Here is an 18846-nt window from a genome sequence, read left to right as displayed (position 1 = left end):
CTATAACCCAGAATTAGCTAGTCATGCAAATAAAATGTTCAGTGTTCTTTTTAAAAAGGGGGGCAATTTCCCATACAATGTGCAGCATTAGCTATATTCGCAAGTTAAGCCCTGCAATGATACAGTGTAGGCGGGAGTGGAGGGAGCCCCCTTTATGATCACTAGTGAAAGCAGCCTTAGGAATGGATGGACTGAAATGTTAATGAGCCCATTTCCCAAGCTGCTGCCAGACGCTGAATGGTTCAGTTTGCCTTTATTAAGCCGTTTGGAAGATGTCTTAGTTGCAGTTCCACAAAAGCAACTGTCAATGCTTTTATAATTTCTCATTGAGAATCCTATGCCCGTGTTTCGAGTAGGCCTAGTTCTCCAGCACTCCATCCTCTATCGGTATCATATAATAGAACAGCTCAACTCATTTTGCAGTGTGATTACAAAACCCATCATGGTGAATTATGCAGCAAGCTAAATTGGTTTCCACCTTTCACAAAGCCAGAATATTATCATGCACAAATAGTGTACAAATGCAGAAATAATATGCATCCAGCTTATCTAAACCATGGATTTTGGAAAGACTCCTACCTCTTCATTCCATCAATACCAGGTCTGCGACTAATGACACCTGCAACATTATGAAAGCGGACTCGAAGCATGGTGAATGCTCTTTCTTTTCTTCACACAAAGCTTCAATTTTCTAAGGCATTTTGCCCATTATTGAAGGCTCTCTAAGATGGAAAATTAATATTTTGGAGGCGGGGCTCTATACTTTCCTGGGCTGGTATAATACCTGCAAATGTTTGTCAGTCAGCTAGCTGTATAGCATATATTCCCTATCATTTTCTGAGAATAGATTTTCATTTTACAGATAAACTCTGGCCATGATCCAACATACTCAATATGAATTCATTGGCTGTAAAGGCACCTAATGCAGTGATGAATTGTGTGCATCGAGTTCCACTGTGAATAATTGTTTTATTGTAACCTTCCTAGTGTTGTTTCCATTAGATATAGACCACTTTTTTAAAGCCATACAAATTATGCAGATTTTAGGAAGGTAAAATGAAAACATCCTGAGACAATTAGAGAACTCCTTAGGGGAAGGTGGAAGTACTGAAAACTTCAATCTTATTTTAAATATGAGATGACCAAGAGTTAGACACATAGGAAGCTAGTTAAGACTATTGTCCCATCCAGATCAGTATTGTCCGCAATGATTGGCAGCAACCATCCAGGGTTTCAGACAAGAGTCTCTTTGATCCCTACCTGGGCTCCTTTGGGGAGAAATGCAGGTAGGGATGGGGAAAATTGGATTCAGTATGCATTTAAAGCTGAATCTATCAAATGTTCATTTTCTGAAACAATACGCAAAGCAAAACACCTATCCTTTGAAATTCACCCTTTCCTGAATTTGGTGGTGCAGTTCCCCAAGCAAATCATGTTTACAGAAAGATATATATTAGGGGAAAGTTTGCATAAAAATGAAGATATTAGTGGAAATAACATTAAAATTGCATTGTATTAGGGAAAATTGCTTCCAAAAGGTGCACATTAGTTAAAACTGCACAGAAATATGTTTATTAGAAGAACTTTACACTCAAATGCTGATGAATGTTCATGAAGGTGAGGTCTGGTGGGGAAGGCACCCAACCCCATTCCTATGTTGTCCCTTCTTTTTGCATATTCTCCTTTTCCCCATCCACACCTGTCTCTCCTTCCAACACCCCACTCCCTGGCAGCCTCAGAGCGCTCTGAGCCATGCAATGTGACCTGTAGCAATCCAAAGCTATTTCAACATGGCTCAAATGATGCCCAAATATATATGCACCTGCTGCAACAACTCCCTTCCTTTGGCAGGCTGTTTGCAAATTCCAGTCAGTTTGCTGTGTAATACTGTATGTTGCTATCTTATCTTTTACTAGGGATAGAATTACCAATTAGTTTAGTTTCCCCTCACTTTCACTTCTTCCATTGTTATATTTGTGTTTGAAAGCTATACAAAAAAATTGCATGATTTAAAGCAACACCCACTGATCCTGGCTATCAGTATCTTTTTGACTGACATCGATGAGATTTCTGTCATGCTTTAACTCTCCTACAGTGCAGGCAATAAGATTTTTTAAGGGAGGAATCTTATTACTGGATGTACTGCTGTGGTCTCTGTTGACATTTTCAATCAAAAAGGCAATCAGAAGGTCATATGTTTGAGAGTTTCTCTACAAAGGAACCTGTTAGGGGGTACAAGGAGGAATATAACACACATAGGAGTTACTTGGCTTAAATTCCTGTGTGACCATGAACAGTAATTTGATCTATATAATGGAAGAGTCATATTTTGTGCCTTAACAGTGGCATAAATCAGATATCCCCCAAGTTTCATCCGCTAAGGCAAAACATATCAAGGGAGGGGTGTGTGTTGGGGAGTGAGAATGTCAGGTGTTTTCCGAGAAGAGCAAGGTACCTGTGGCCATCCAGATGTTTCTGGACTCCATCAGCTCCAGCATGGCTAATGGCCAATGGCCAGGGAAATGCAGCTGCAAGGTTTGGGGTTTACCTGGGGCCACTATATTAATTATAACTTGGAAACTTGTGAACTGCATAGGGGGAAAGAGACCATGTTTAGTAAATATGCATTTCCACTACCAGCCACATAAGCCTGTCATCAATGTGTGAGCCCTACCCTGAAGTGACTCAGGCTGGTTTTGATTCCATCTCTTTCCCCCTGCCACACCACTTCAGGTGATGGTGGCAGTCCTTCATGACTCACATCCCTTCAGAACCCACCTGTCCAACTGAGTGACACAGTTTAACCTGCCATATGGGTCCCACAGCACTGTGTGTAAGTCTCTGTAATCACAGTTCACCAGGGGCAGGCAAAATGCCCTGCCACTACAGCCCTCTCACCCACACCACCACCTTGCAGACCCAAGCCCCCTCCACACACCTGCGCTGCTGCCAGTCATGCCACAACTGCACCTTCACCTGCAACTGCACTGTTGATGCCCCCATGATACAGTGGCGGCAGCAAGGGTGCAGAATTAGTGGAGAGGGCAAGGGCACTGTGGCAGCTGCAGCAGCAACATGGGCATGAACAAACTGGAGTGAAATAGTGGGGACAAGGGATGGGCAAGAAGAGAAATTGCTTCATCCTGCTTCATGCAAGCAACAGACTTGCTATTCACCTGAAAAGGGCCACAGGGTACTCACTATCTTTGTCGAACTCTCCTCTTTTCAGCACACACATGAGAGGTGACTACTACTGACCAACCTAATTATTCAGCTCCCATCACTAACTGCTCCTATAGGCAATACAGTATGGAGTAGGCAAAAAATGTCCCCCCTGTCAGCCAATCACAGAAAAGGACAAAAAAAAAAATCCCTCTCAGCCCCCACTATAGTGAACAGCTAGATGTGATAAGGAGCAGGAGGAATTGGACAAGAAGGTCTTATAGGAAGGGAAACCCGCAAGCAGGACCTGGGCCCAACACAAAGGCCTGAAGGCATTCTCATTCCTCCCCCCCACCACCGCCCCAGTTAATTATTAGGTGCTTTAAGCCTATGTCCTTTGGATGTTTTGTATTTACATAATTCACAAATGTCCAAAATGACTTTCCCATCATGAGATAACAAGACCCCCTGACAGAATACGAGTTGCTTACTTGCAAAAATTTCAATACATATAGTCCTATTCGGGCAGTGTTCCAAATCACATGGAAATAAAGTGTAAAGAGGATGTGGAGTTCCCAATCATGGGGACACTTCTAAGATCACTTATGTGAATGCATTTACAACCCCCCTTCAGACCTTCCAGATCAATACAAGAAGGTTGGGGTGGTATAGGTGGGATTAGTGCTCACAGTTACAATGGGGACATGCATGGCCCCATGCTTCACCCTGATGTAGGGTGTTGTTGTATTTCATCTGGAAACAGAGCAAATCTTCAGCCCTGTCTGAAACATCTCATCACTCTTCCTCTGACCACTATATGTTTCATATAAAGGTAAAGGTACCCCTGCCCGACAGGGCCAGTTGTGACCAACTCTAGGGTTGCGCGCTCATCTCGCTCAAGAGGCCGGGAGCAGGCGCTGTCCAAAGACACTTCTGGGTCACGTGGCCAGTGTGACGAAGCTGCATCTGGCGAGCCAGCACCAGCGCCACACACGGAAACGCCGTTTATCTTCCCGCTATAAAGCGGTCCCTATTTATCTACTTGCACTTAGGAGTGCTTTCGAACTGCTAGGTTGGCAGGAGCTGGGACCGAACGACGGCTTGACAACCAGCAGAGGCTTGACAACCATATGTCAGGAGTGCTCTGATGGTGTTTCCTGCTTGGCAGGGGGTTGGACTCGATGGCCCTTGTGGTCTCTTCCAACTCTATGATTCTATGATTCTATGACGGGAGCTCACCCCACCGCGGGGATTCGAACCGCCAACCTTACGATCAGCAAGTCCTAGGTACTGAGGTTTTACCCACAGCGCCACCCGCGTCCACATGTTTCATATAGCTGTCTGCAAATAAATCCCTCAATGGAAGGAAGTGCTGGCACAAGTAAGTTACCTGCACAATTGTCCTGATCATGCAGATCCTCATATGTTAACAACTGCTCATGCACTAGGAGTTCTTTCCAGATTAGAATTCCTACATTCTGTCTATCTGTCTGTCTGTCTGTCTGTATCATCTTTCTATCTCTCTATCTCTCTATCTCTCTATCTCTATCTCTATCTCTATCTCTATCTCTATCTCTATCTCTATCTCTATCTATCTATGTAAGGTATTTATATACCGGTTCTGAGAGATCTGCATTGGCTCCCAGTACGTTTCCGAGCACGATTCAAAGTGTTGGTGCTGACCTTTAAAGCCCTAAACGGCCTCGGTCCTGTATACCTGAAGGAGCGTCTCCACCCCCATCGTGCAGCCCGGACACCGAGATCCAGCGCCGAGGGCCTTCTGGCGGTTCCCTCATTGCGAGAAGTGAGGCTACAGGGAACCAGACAGAGGGCCTTCTCGGTAGTGGCGCCCGCCCTGTGGAACGCCCTCCCATCAGATGTCAAAGAGATAAAGAATTACCTGACGTTCAGAAGACATCTTAAGGCAGCCCTGTTCAGGGATGTTTTTAATATGTAATGCTGTATTGTTTTTAATACTGATTGGGAGCCGCCCAGAGTGGCTGGGGAAACTCAGCCAGATGGGCGGGGTATAAATAATAAATAATAAATTATTATTATTATTATTATTATTATTATTATTATTATTATTATTATATACCACTTATGTACTAAGGATTCCAGTTGGTGTACATAAAAATAATAAAATCCATGCCATGGAAAAAAATCAATTAAAATAATAATAAAAGAACAAAAGCTTCCTTAAAATGTTAAAATGTGTGCTTTAAAAGAAAGGTCTTAATCAGGTGTTGGAAATTCAGCCTGTCTGATTTCTGCTGGGAAAGAGTTCCACAGAATTGGACCCACAATACTGAATGAATAGCTTCTGGTGGATGTAGGTTGTCCAGTCTGCATTTAGGAGACCCTAAAATCTCATTGTTTGGGCAGGGATATTAAGGAAGCCCAATGCCAAGTTTTTGAGGGCCTTGTAAATTACTACAAGAACCTTGAAGTTGGACTGGTAACATATGAACAGGCAGTGCAAGCTGTTAAGCACTAGACTTAGATACTGGCAGTAGTTTGACTCCACCAACAGTCTAGCCACAGCATTATAATCTAAGTTATGCATGAATAAGGGAAATATCTATCTTGAAGATTGTGCTGTCCTACAGTTTAGTAACAATTTTGATGCTTTTTATACCTGGCTTTTGATTTATGTTCACATTAACAATCCAAAACCCTCAGAATGATGCAACTTAAAATTGAACTAAATGAAACCTTTTCCACCTTGAGCAGCTGATTAATAGAGCTTCTTGCAAGAAGATGTTCCACTCTTCATGGAATCTGCAACAATATGCCTCCATTCAGCTTCATTTTGAAATTTTCATGAAGGCTGTTTTCCATTCTTTAAATTAATTTCCCTGTTCAGTTTGTGATTAGAAGGCAAGAGCTGTGTAAAAGTTATTCAAAGATGGAACCAGTGAATACAGTTTCAATAAACATGAGACTTCATTAATTTGATCAAAACCTTTACAAGCATATAGAAGTGGTGTTAGCATATCAGTTGTTTGCAGGCTGCAGTCATTAAATCTAGCTGTGCTACAACAGAAGCAGTATCAGTATCATTGTAACCGTATTCAGGTGTTTGGGTGAACATGTGGGGGCTGAAACTAAATAGGGGCTGTAAGAGTATTGACCCCACCATTTTTATCCTCAACAGAGGGGGTTTTAGGGTAACACAACCTGTTCAGCCGCATTGGGTGCCACACCACAACAGTGCTGTAGAACAGTGTTTCCCAACCTTGGGCCTCCAGCTGTTTTTGAACTACAATTCCCATCATCCCTGACCACTGGTCTTGCTAGCTAGGGATGATGGGAGTTGTAGTCCAAAAACAGCTGGAGGCCCAAGGTTGGGAAACACTGCTGTAGAACAAAGTGTGAGAGGTAGGGGGCACCAAACTGTAGCATCATACAGGGTGCCACTGAAATTTGAGTGCCCAAAGTCTGTCACTGGTCTCCATGCACTCCAATCTGCCCCATCTTCTGGCCTTCACAAGTTGAGCATTAAGGTCTCTGGTGTGATCCTATGTTCAGCTGAATAGTTACAACCTTTCCTTTTATTGGAAACCTTGAACCACGTGAGAAAGATTCCAACCCCATTCAACAGAACATATAATTCTCCTTCAGATCTCCACACTGAATGTGTGATGGTAAACAGAATAAGGTTCAGGATGAACACACTTGGGAAGATTGGGAATGAAACGAAGATGAGTGCCTCTGTACCTCCTACACGGTTTAAGCCCTCACATGCTCACTGAAAGGGCTACAGATTTAGAGACAAACCACACGTAATTCCAGAGATCTGAGATCAAATTTGTAGCAACCATGTGGATGAGTGGGAAGGGAGAGACTTGAATCAGGACTTCATCTCAGAAGGAGGGTTCATGCTTTTATACCTGTGCCATTCCTGAGCCATTTCCCAAACTGAAACCATCACCTCCCTTTGAGGTACCATTTGGATACCTAATGTGGCCTCCCCCATCACTAATATTAACTTCACACACACCCCTACATACAATTGGAGCATCATCAATGCTATGTTGTTGTGTCCTCCAAAATTGATGGATATTTTTTGTAAAAAATATTGTTATTAGAATTCTAGTACAATTGTAGTATACATTGTACTATGCATGGCTAATCAGAGGTAAGGTCCACTGCATTGATTTTGACTCTTTCCACGGTAAGTGTGCACTGGGTCAATATTGTCAGTTTTAAGCTAGCTGGACAAATGGTATGACTTGATGTAACTCAGCCCCTTAAAGTTTGGTTGAGGTCAACCCCACAGATTACTTGATGACATTTGTCCAATAGTCAATCCACAGCACCACCTTGGCTCTTTTGTAGCCAAACATCTGTTCTGTGACTGCAAAATGGAACCAACATGAGATATTGAGTACACAACCCTTTGAAAATTATTGATGTCAGAGTAAATAACACCAACCACAATAACATTTGCAGTTTAGAAATGAGACATGATTTCCCAAATCCAACTACATTTTCAACAGTCTAAAACTGGCATGAAATGAAATCTCTTTTGATGTAATTTTGGATTGAAATAATAATAATAAAAACATATGATTGCCTTCTGAAAACTGATGAAAGGATCTGCATTTATTCTACACAATGATTTCTGAAAACTAACTTCCAGAAATGCACATTTTGATTCTCACACACCTACACACACCTTGAACTGATATGATGATGTTTGCTTGTTTTCAGTATTTGATTGGAGATAGTTTTGCCTACATTCATCATGTGCTAGGTGCAGTCCCAGATGGGGCTGTGCCACTTACCTGATCTCCCTTCAGGTTAGTCACAGGACAGAGAGGGAGAGAGCAGAGGCAGTGGTGAGGTTGACATGGCGCAAATGCACAGACAGAGCCAATCCAGTGCTTTTGCTGATGTATTTAGGCTGCCATGACCTTGGTGCCACCTAACTCCTCCACCCTCCATCCCAGTGACTAGTTCGAAGGGAGGTCAGTCACAAACTCACCTTCCTATCTGCTAATGGTTAGGGATGCAAGGACTCTTTCACATTATGCATTGGGTTCCATTGAAACCCATACAGATCCAAGTAGGGAGGGACCAATTGCCTCCAGAATATTTCTCTTTTCCATTCATGACTGACTCAACCTGCTTTTAATAAACAGGGAGAATCATGGAATGGTTCTGAGTTAAATAACACATTGATTATTTAAAAGCCTTAGAAGGAATTGCAGCTCTCAGAGGATTCATCTATTTACACGTTGATGATGTGTCTCTGTAAGATGCAGGCAAAACTGAAAAGAAACGGTGATCACAAAGAAGGTATTTATAAAAATATATTTCCACAAAGTAGGAAACAATACAGGAGTTGTTGGTTGTTTTTTGTCTTCTGAATACAATACATGGAGTAAATAAAAAAACAATTGCATCAAAACAAAAATAGAAAAAAAGTAAAAATGAATTGCATGTAATACTTAGTTTTATTATACAATTGCTACTTCTAAATAGTCAGTTTTCATTACAAATTGAGGATGTCAACAGCTACTAAGTGCTGCTTTCTTTGTGAGCAAGATCCCTGTGCATAACCATGAATATTCTAGAAAATAAGAAAAGCTAAAAACATAAGCAGGAAAATTATGTACACACCGGATCTTCTAGTATAGTGGATAACTATAAGCATGTGTGACTTTATGGTGAAATGTGTGGAATTTTCAATGTCTTTGTTTTGTTTTTTGTAAATATTCACATGAACCAGTTTGCTTCCAGTTGCTTGTGCTTGTACTAAAATGCCAGTTCTTGGTTTATGAAGAAAATATAAAATGGTCCAATGTTAATTTCTTCCAGAAACACCCTCACCCGGCTACCATTCCCTTGCAACTCCTCCACTGCTAATATCTCTTGTGTTTGTTTTTCAAAATGTACATTTCATTTAACATTCATTATATATATATATATATATAGAACAAAGAATTCTAACCTTTTATTAATGAATACAATTTTGACATTTCCCTTCTCTTATACTCTTACCAATAATCAATCTTAATAAATAAAAGTAGTAATGGACATCAATAAAATATTTATTTCAAGGATTAAACAAATAAATTTGTTCTTTAGCAATAAAACCAGCTTTTGTATATGAGTCCATCTTCTTTCACATATTTCCCTCCTTTTTCTTATAGAAGACAAAGTAGATGAAATGAGTGATTCTTCTAGAAAACAATCCATTTTGTTTGAAAAGTAGAGAACTTTAGTCTCTTCTCCACTTGAACATTTGCACAATGGTGGATTTTGAATCCTGTCACTGGAATAGATTAAGAACATGTGAATATTTTAAGGCTTGACACAATGTTTGAAGATGATATTCAGTCTGTGGTTTTTGTGGCCAAGAATTACCCTATGTACAACTTACAGTCACTGCACAGTTGAGGCCAAAAGGGACTTTATCAATGCTTTTCTTAAAAATTCAGCATTGCAAAGAAGACCAGATATTGCTTTTAACATTCTTTTTTTCCTGTTTTTGTGGTGGAATCTTTGTTGGCAATGTGGAAGCAAACCATTAGCTTTCAATGGACTATCAGAAGATGCTCTTCATAAGCAAAAATCCATAGAGGTCCATTATGTAGAAAAGCACCTATCTTCTCCATTTCTTTTCCTTTCACGTACTGAAGGTGATCAAAGATCCAAACCTCCATCTTCAGAGTGGTCATGTGAATATAGAATATCCAAAGACTTCTAGACACTCTACATACTTAACTTCACACTCCACAAGACTCAGACCTCCTAACATATACTTTTGATTTATGTACTTTTTTGGTTCAACATTACAATGTAGTTGATTTTATAAGATGACTGGCACTAAAGTTGCCCCTAAACAAAAAGCCACATTAGTCATAACTAACAGCAGTGGCCCTAGAATATTACATGATCGCTTAAGTCAAGAGTGAAAAAAATAAAAGTTTGTAATCCACTGTCAAGTTTCTTTGTCACTTTCACCCACTGAGTAAAGTTCCCCAAGTCTTTTAAAACGGGGTCCCCATTCACTGAGGTAGTCAAAATTCTGATCTGAGTCTGATGTTGAAGACTCTAAGGAACTTAGAGAACCAGCTACTGAGCCTCTCCCCTCATACCCATAAATCTGAATCGAGTCATATGGAGGAGCTGTAGGGTCATTATCAGCTTCATGGAGCCTTACATTGATAAATTCATCAACATCAACACCATTCGGAACAGGTGCCAGTCCCTGCCTTGGCATAAATTGAAGATCGGGTTTAATATCCTTGCGGGGCAAAAATCCATTTATTCCATCAGGGTTTTGTAAAGTTGCAATGTCAAATGCTTCCGTATCTTCTTCGCCACCTCCTTCGTCATCATAACGGATGATGTTTTCCCTCACATCTTCATCGTCTTTGATAATAAGAGGCTCGTTTTTATGTCTCCTCAGTGTCACAAACAGCACCACAATGACTGTAAAGGAAATACCACAAGCTGATCAACCTTTGAAAGCAGTTCTTAATGCAAGCAAAATATTTCCTCAGAGGGTGAAAAGGTGCTTATATTTCTATGAGGGCTTGACTGGAAATTTGGTTATTAGAACATGAGGTAAAATGAATTTGGGAGAGAAGGAAATTTGGGATCCCTGAAACTAGGAGATAGGAAATTCAAGGAAAGGGCCCATTTTTAAAAAAGTTCTGAGAGGCACTTGCTAGTCTGAGCATCCCTGTCCTGCTCTGACTTGGATAGGATCGAGGTCAGGAAATGCAGTTTGTCAGGAAGTGGTGCCAACATTGAGGACAGCTATTCACCTGTATTCCCTGACTGATAGCCTCTCACGTATTACAACTTTGTGATCAGTGACATAAGCAATAAATTGTCAATATAGTCAAGTAGATCTAGTTCCTGATAAGGCATGATGCCTGATTTGCCAACATTTAGTTCCAGCATCAACCTATGCACCCCAATGGCAAATTTCCCCTTTAAATGGATCTGACATAGGCTTTTGTGGGATATCCAGCCTCATATATCTCAGAGTCTGAACTCTAATGCATGAAGGGGTTAAAACCATAGAGTAGGCTGTCCTGTCAGGCTTAGCTAGGTTATTCCTCCTCACCTTGGGAGGAAGAGTTATCAAGCCTGTGTTCTTCCATTCCACCATTGGACCCTACCAGTAAGGAGATCTAAGCTGGATGTTCCAGACTTAGACTACATGGCTTAAGCAGGCCATCTTTGTGTTTCTATGCAGATAATTCAGCAGCATTTACCATTTTGGAACCTAAGTTATACTGCCTGTGTTTTCTTGCTGCTGTACAGAAAAGCACATGAAACTGACAAACACTTTGAAGTGTTTGTAAGTAAACAAATGTTAAACATGTAATCTCTTTCTATGCTAAGGGAAGTGGGAAACTTTGGATGCAATTTAAAATGTCTAACAGCCTATATTTCCATACTTTGCTGCATGTTTTGTCATTTTAAAATCTCTGTTGGGGCCCTCTCACCAAAGAGTACTTGCATCTAGGCATCCAAGGAATTCTCCTTTTTATTATAACACTAAGTATTTTATACTTTTAAACAAATACAGAACACAAAACCAAAAGCTTGTATGTTGTGTACATGTAGTGTGAAAGGTAACTAAATTAGTAACTAAATTCTACCTTTTTGAGTTTAGTATACATTTCAATAAATTTCATTAAATATTCAAGGCTATTGTCCAATGTGTTTATTTGTGAATTATTTTACTATCATTACTATCACTACTACTACAACCACTACAGCTAACAGTAATATTGTTGCAAATATTCATCAATTGCTTCCATTACAAATCTGTTTCTAACAATCCCAATATGTAAGCACTTATATGTGAACACAATAATCAATCCACAGGATGTTTTAACAACCCATTTGCTAATTAATAACTCATTGTGAGGGAGCTTTGCTGTCTTTGACATCTACTCTCATGTGTGATGAAAAGAGCATTACTCAGCTATGAAAAGGAGCAGCCCAACTTCAGATACATTAATTCAAATTAAGCTTATTCCCAGATACTTGTGTTTGGAGCTAATGCTTTGCTCTGTCAATTTCAGTTTCTTTCAGTTTATCATTTTTCCAACCTTAAGTTCAGTTCTCCACATTTCCACATCAGTTTGCATTTTTTTAAGTGTTTGTGAAAACATTTCCAAGCAAATTTCTTCTCACATACACATTTTTAATGGAATTTCCAGAATATAAACATTTTTGCAAAGTAATTTCCCGAATAGAATGTATTTGTGTGTCTTATTTCCACAAATATATATATTTATATGCAACAATTTACTCTAGTACAGTCGTACCTCGGGTTGCATGATTTCGGGTTGCGCACTGCGCCGAACCCGGTAGTACCAAAATGAGTTACTTCCGGGTTTCAGCACTTGCGCATGCGCAGAATCGCAACCCGCGCATGTGTAGACGTGGTGCTGCAGGTTGCGGACGCTGAGGGTTGCGAACGTGCTTCCCGCATGGATCACATTCGCAACCCGAGCATCCACTGTATACACATTCTGGGCCCCATGACTTGGTTGGAGAACTACATTGCAAAATTTGGAGAAGTGTAGATTTTGACAGATGCTTCAGTTTGCATACTGTTTTGGAAAGTGCAAATTCACATTCAAATGCTAACTGAATTGAATTCCCACCCCATTCCTACTTTGGATACCACCCCAAAAAAGTTGCTGTTAGCCCTGCAACAGTGTTTCTCCCCCCCTAGAAAAAAACAGGTGCCAGTTCTCACCTTGAAGTTGTTACAGTAAGTATTCACATTTTAACCCCCCCCCCCCAAAAAAAGAGGTGTCGGTACTGAATGCCCTTGAATACCCTCTGGGGGGGAAGCATTTCCCTGCAGCAGTGGGGGTGGTAGTAGTAGTAGTAGTAGTAATAGCAGCAGCAGCAGTGTTTGTATTAGGCTTTGGTCTCTACCCTTCAGGGGAGCTAACAGCGACTTTAATGAAGACTTGATATTGACCGGGGAAAGCATGAGGAAATGAGTTGAACATGCTCTCCACCAATGCTGCCGCTCCAGTAAAAATTAGATGCCTTCATAAATATTCAAATGTAAACAGAAAATGTATCAGGTGATCTAATTATCTGTGTTTTGACTGTAATTGTGTTCTAAGCAATTGGGTACTGTACAAGTTTACTGCCCATGAGACCTTGCTCAATGTTCTACAAATCATACAGAATGTAACCCTCCAACGACATATAGTAACCTATCCAAACTTTCCAGTCTGGCTGACTAGCTAAGGAAAAACAGAGGAGTCATCTTCCGTTTGGCAGGCCTCAATGGATACCCCATAGACTGTGATAATTTCACTAGGTCACCATTTGTGAAGAGTTGGCCTATGGCAGGAGTAGTCAACATGGCGCACTCCAAATGATGCTAGACGGGAACTCACATCAACCCTAGTCAGTATGGTGAATAGTCAAAGATAATGAGAGTTTTCTCCAAGAACATCTGGAGTGAATCATGTTGACTATCCTTGGCTTCTGGGAATATTCGATGTTACCAAGTTTACTAAGGGTAGATCCTTTTTCAAATAATGGACCTAAGCTATTGATTTCAATGAATTTACTAGCCACTTGCCTCTTTCACTGCCACATCTTTTCTTCCAGAAAAGTTTGTCTATATTGTTTAGCAATTTATGAACCAGAAACATGTGAATCTTGCTCATGTTTAAAGCACTGCTCCAAATGTCTACTATGACTGGCAGTGGCTTTCCAGGGTCTTCAGTAGTGGGCTACTACTAGAGACACAATCAATTGAAAATGGGAGCTTTTGCAAGTAAAGCATATGCTCAACTGCTGAAAGATGCTCCTTTCCCATATGGAAGTCTTTCTGACCAGTAAATGAATACGTACCTAGCAGCAAAATGATGCAGGCTAGAATTGCTATTAAAGCTCCCATGCTGAGGCCAATAGGGAGCACATAAGCTTCAGCATTGCAGGACTGGGCAATACCCTCGTTGCTGCATCCACAGACCTTAATGGTGAGGGTGCTGGTGCTGCTCATTGGGGGATTCCCACTGTCGCTGATTATGATAGGTAGAAAATAGACTTCTTGCTTCTGGCGGCTGAATCCATTATGTTTTGTTAGAATGTTAAGGGTGTTATCTGGAAAAGAAGGGGATAATCTATTTCAGATTAAGGCTGCAGAATGCAAGGCTTTCTTTGATGAGGACCGAGCCAAATCTACTTACCTTATTTTGTGTTCATTTTCATAGTTTTACAAAAGTGCTTCTTTGTGTTGCCAGTTTATGGCATGTGACGTGAACAAATTGGTGTACCATCAGTGTTGCCTTCTTTTTTCTCCTTACCATCCTTAGCCTCATTTGGAGCTCTTTGGAAATTGGCAGGGATAGGGAACCTCAGGTCCAGAGGTCAAATGCAATCTTCCAAGCCCCTCTAGCAGGCCCTTGGGACTCTCTCTAGGCTACACCCCCTCTTCCCAGGCCACAACATTCACTAAGCCGTCTCCACACACTCACTGAGCAATTTCGTCTAGCTGAAATGGGTCCTTGAACAGTGGTAGTGTCTCTTGCTTGCGTGGGTGAAGAGAGAGGTTGTTTTAATGCTGAAACCTCTGACTGGGATATATTAAGGACTGTCTCCTTCTATGTGATTGTGGCTACCTATTGTTTTATGTCAACAGAAGCTTTTTCCACCCCCACTCCTGCCCTGAGGTACACTTGACTGGGTTGCAAGACAGGACTTTTAAAGTTGTGACACTCAGGTTATGAACCCCATCCTTAGAGGGTCTGGCTACCTGCTTCTCTTAGGTGAGCTTAATTATGCTTTTATGGCTGTTTTAAAACTGTCTTCTGTTAAGCTTGTTGAATTTATATTGTTTTCATAAAGCACATTTTTGGGAGTTTTGGGAGCCAAAATGTGTCTATAAAAATTGGGAGGTTTCAACTGAACGTCAGGAGAAACATCATGGTAGTAAATGCAGTTTGGACAATGGAACCAATTACTTCTAGAGATTGGCAGGGCAGGTGTTCCCTTACTTGCGGTCTTCAAACAAAAGGTGAACATTTATCTGTTGGGGATACCCTACCTATAGATTTCCTGCATCAAGCAGAGGATTGGGTTGTCATCGCAACCAAATCATGCATTTAAGAGACTAATAAAACACATTTAAAGCACAAAGAATTATGAGAATGGTAGTTTAACCCTCAGAGAGCCTTTTGATGCAACAGCTTTCACTATGGAAATTGGGCATACATACAGTTGACTGCCTAATCATTCCTTCTGTTTTTGCATAGTGAAGCTTGTTACCCTTTTCACAGTTCTTAGGCACAGTTGACATCATTAAAACGATCACCATTTAACTCCCACAATTGCTGAATTTACAGAGGCCTGTCTTCCATTTACTAGGAAAAATATAGGCAGTGCTGCAGACACTGGAGTGAGGTAAATGTTGGCTTTATTTAATGACACCCACTGTGTGTTAGCAGTAAATCAAATAACTAAGAACCGCACAGGTAATTACTGAATTCAACTCTCCTGCAAGATGTATGAGATTTTTCTATTACATTAGGTAACCCTAGATTACTGGCACCCGGCATCCCACCCAACCCTCTCCTCTTATTAGCAGTTCTGTGTATGCCAGGCAACACTTCAAAAATGTAACAAGGTTTGATTTATTTGCTTACTTAACAAGTCATCAGGGTACTTTACTGCTTTACTCAGAAGGCTATTTTGAATCCTGCTGCCATGGATGTCCTTGGGTTTATGCTGATTTGGATTCATTTGATACATTTCTTCAAATAAAAAGTAGCAGGAAGGTAATCGAAATAATGTTTTGCTAGACCTACAGCAGATCCTGGTTTTCCTAAAGGTTTTCCCCATTTGCTTACTTAACAATTCATCAAAGTTTTAAACTACTTATTCAGAAAAAAAATATTTTGAATCCTGCTACCATGGATGTGCTTGGATTTATGCTGATTCAGATTCATTTGATACATTTATCCAATAAAAAACAACAGCTAGTTAATAGAAATAATATTCCACCAGAGCTAAAAGAGATCCCGGTTTTCCTAAAGAAAGAACAATAATGTTCTGGGCAAAGGTCCAATAAACAGTTTCTGTTGTCTAAGTATTCCATTCATTAATCATTCCAACTTCCATTTATTGTTCTTATTGTTCATTCTCCCATTACTCTCGTATTCCAGTTAAACAATAACAATATTGAAAAACAGTTACAGAACTGGAGCATACATTGTGCTGCTCCTCGCATTGCTTTCAGAACATTTTCTTTTTTCTCTTACCTTCATATTACAAATGTTGCTCACACACCACTTAGGGCAGATTTTCCCCACCCCATAAGAGAGGAAGACTAGAACAGTGAGGTTCTAGTCTTTCCCTTTAGAAATTACTGCTATGATAAGGCTTCTTCTTCCAACCCATGATTCCCCATGTGACTCACAGTGGTAGTAGGTAGGACCAGAAGTAGCAAGTTTAACTAAACACCAAGGGTTTAAAATCATGGGAAACAATCAAAAATTGGGGAAAATCTCAAACCACCTTCTATAGTCACATGCCTTTTTTAAGGTGTGGGAAAAGGTTCCAAAGGTAAACTGACAAAATGAGTAAAAGAAGGCAGATTAATAAAGGAAAAGTTTGTAGGGAAATGGAGCTTGTTTATCAATTACTGGAATGAAAAAGTGCAAGAATCATTCCATCCTCTTAGGGTGGGAGGATCAAACCATAAGCAAATTTTGGGGTGGTGTGTTCCACAGGAATTCTAAAATGTCTAAAATTTTGAATATTACAGTGGTTAAAGATCCAGGCTTAGCCTTGATATCATTTTTTTTCAAGGAACAAATAAATAGATTTTCTTTAAGCCATTAACAATCCATTTCTTGACAGCAGCCTGGATGGAAAACACAATCTTATGGAGAAGTGATCATTTGTTAACTATACAAAGTGGTCTGATAGGGTTTGGAAGGCTGTGCTTGTAGATGAACTATCACAACATTGCAAAGTAATCAGAGGTGACATTACCAGAGAAAAATATTATGATGACTGGATCCCCTTCATTTCTTTCATTAATTCCTCACCAGAAGAACTTAGACCATATTTTCTTTTTGAAGAAGTATGTTTTCCTGAACTTTACACTGATACTCCAGGTGTTTTTTATTTAGATACCATGCCGCTGACTCTCTCCAAGGTTTAAGGAAGGTTGTTGTTCACTTTGCAAGTCTGCTATTGTAATCAGTCCAATGTGTTTGACATTTATATTCTTTCCAAAGTATGTAATGAGTATGCATGGTTCACCTATATATCCCCCCTAAAACATTATATTTAGAATGCTTTGATAATTTTATATCAGTTTGTTTCTTTTAATGTTTTTGCTCATTTCTTTCTCTTTCTTTCTAATTCTTTTTTTTACTCCTTTAATATATTTTTTATGTCTTTGTTATCTTTCCTTTCCTCGTTTTGCTTTGTTCTTGCTTTTGTTTTCTTCTGCTTTTTGTGTTTGTTTGTTTTTAATCTTCTACTCAGAGTTAATGATGGGTTTGCATACAGATGAAGGTGATGGATGGTTGGTGTCAGGGCCAGATTTAGGTTTGATGAGGCCCTCAGCTACTGAAGGTAATAGGGCCCTTTATGTGTCCAGCTGTCCTTTGTCAACAACAAATTATCTCTGTTTTAGGTGTTGAATATGTGCTATATAGTAATTTATGGCCCTAATAGGTATCTAAAGCCATTTTATTTGTTTTTTATCTTATATTTTGGAAATGTACATCCAGTTGTTTTTTTTCCTTTAATTTTTTTTGGGGGGGCTAAGCTATAGTTTGTTTAGCTTATACGTAAATCTGCCACTGGTTAGTGTGAAAGGCTGGGAAGGGAAAATCTCCCAGGGATGGAGAAGAAAGAGAAGCTCCCAGGGGGAAGAGAGGACTGTCAGAGAAGATGCTGCATTCTTCTTTTTCTCTTTTTCGTTTTCGTTTTGATTAGTTTGTTTTTTATTGTATTGTATTATAAAAGGTCTTAATAAAATCTTACTTTAAAAAGTCATGAAAACAGGGAATGACCACATGGGAAGAAAGAGCCAGGCAAAACTGATACATACATGAGAAACAGTTCAGTTTTGTTATGGAATTCAGTTAAGTTACTCATGGGATGACACATTATTCATTTCTTTTCTGTTGACAACAGCTGTATTTTTTTATTGGTACAATAACCTGAAGGGGCTAATGTAAAGTACTCCCTCCACTAACTCACCTAAGTAGTTATGTATGTAAGCTCTGATCCATCTTGTCTCTAAGAGACAGAGTTCTATTCAAATTCACTTAGCATGCAGCCTGGTTTACAGCCTATTTAATTCTGAGAACTATTATTAAATTTCTGAGTATTATTTAGGCCAGTCAACACAAACTCACACAAACTGTTTTTCTCTCTGCAGGGCTTCACCTGGGCCATAGGTCTTATCCCAATCAAGCCCCAGAAGATAAGGGTAGGTGACTGAACCATTTGATTAAGATTAATTTAGTGATGGGCAAATCTGTGAATTTTGGATTCTTTCTGCTTCTCATTTTTATTATCTTTAGTTCTCCATATCAGTAGGCTATGTAATACAGTGGTACCTCTGGTTACGAACTTAATTCGTTCCAGAGGTCCGTTGTTAAGCTGAAACCGTTCTTATCCTGAGTCGCGCTTTTGCTAATGGGGCCT

The 18846-nt window shown here is 40.0% G+C and overlaps 1 protein-coding gene across 5 annotated transcripts in view; it reads right to left on the bottom strand.

Annotated features, from left to right (window-relative positions):
- Positions 1-8466: 8466 nt before the first annotated feature.
- CDH8 (cadherin 8) overlaps positions 8467-18846 on the bottom strand; it is a 234424-nt gene continuing 224044 nt past the window's right edge. For 4 of the 5 annotated variants that reach the window (XM_081871927.1, XM_081871929.1, XM_081871928.1 and 1 more), the window contains 2 exons: positions 14029-14280; positions 8467-10608 (listed from right to left, as the gene is read on the bottom strand). In XM_081871927.1, coding sequence (XP_081728053.1) covers positions 10115-10608; positions 14029-14280 — 746 coding nt within the window. In that variant the 3' untranslated portion in view covers positions 8467-10114. Of the gene's footprint in view, positions 10609-14028; positions 14281-18846 lie in introns of those variants that run through there. The other variant, XM_081871931.1, reaches the window with a different exon arrangement.

This window comes from Podarcis erhardii (genome assembly GCF_964252035.2).
Source record: "Podarcis erhardii genome assembly, chromosome: 7".
Lineage (NCBI taxonomy): Eukaryota > Metazoa > Chordata > Lepidosauria > Squamata > Lacertidae > Podarcis > Podarcis erhardii.
Note: the sequence above shows the minus strand (reverse complement) of the source record. Positions and strands in the feature narration are given on the sequence as shown.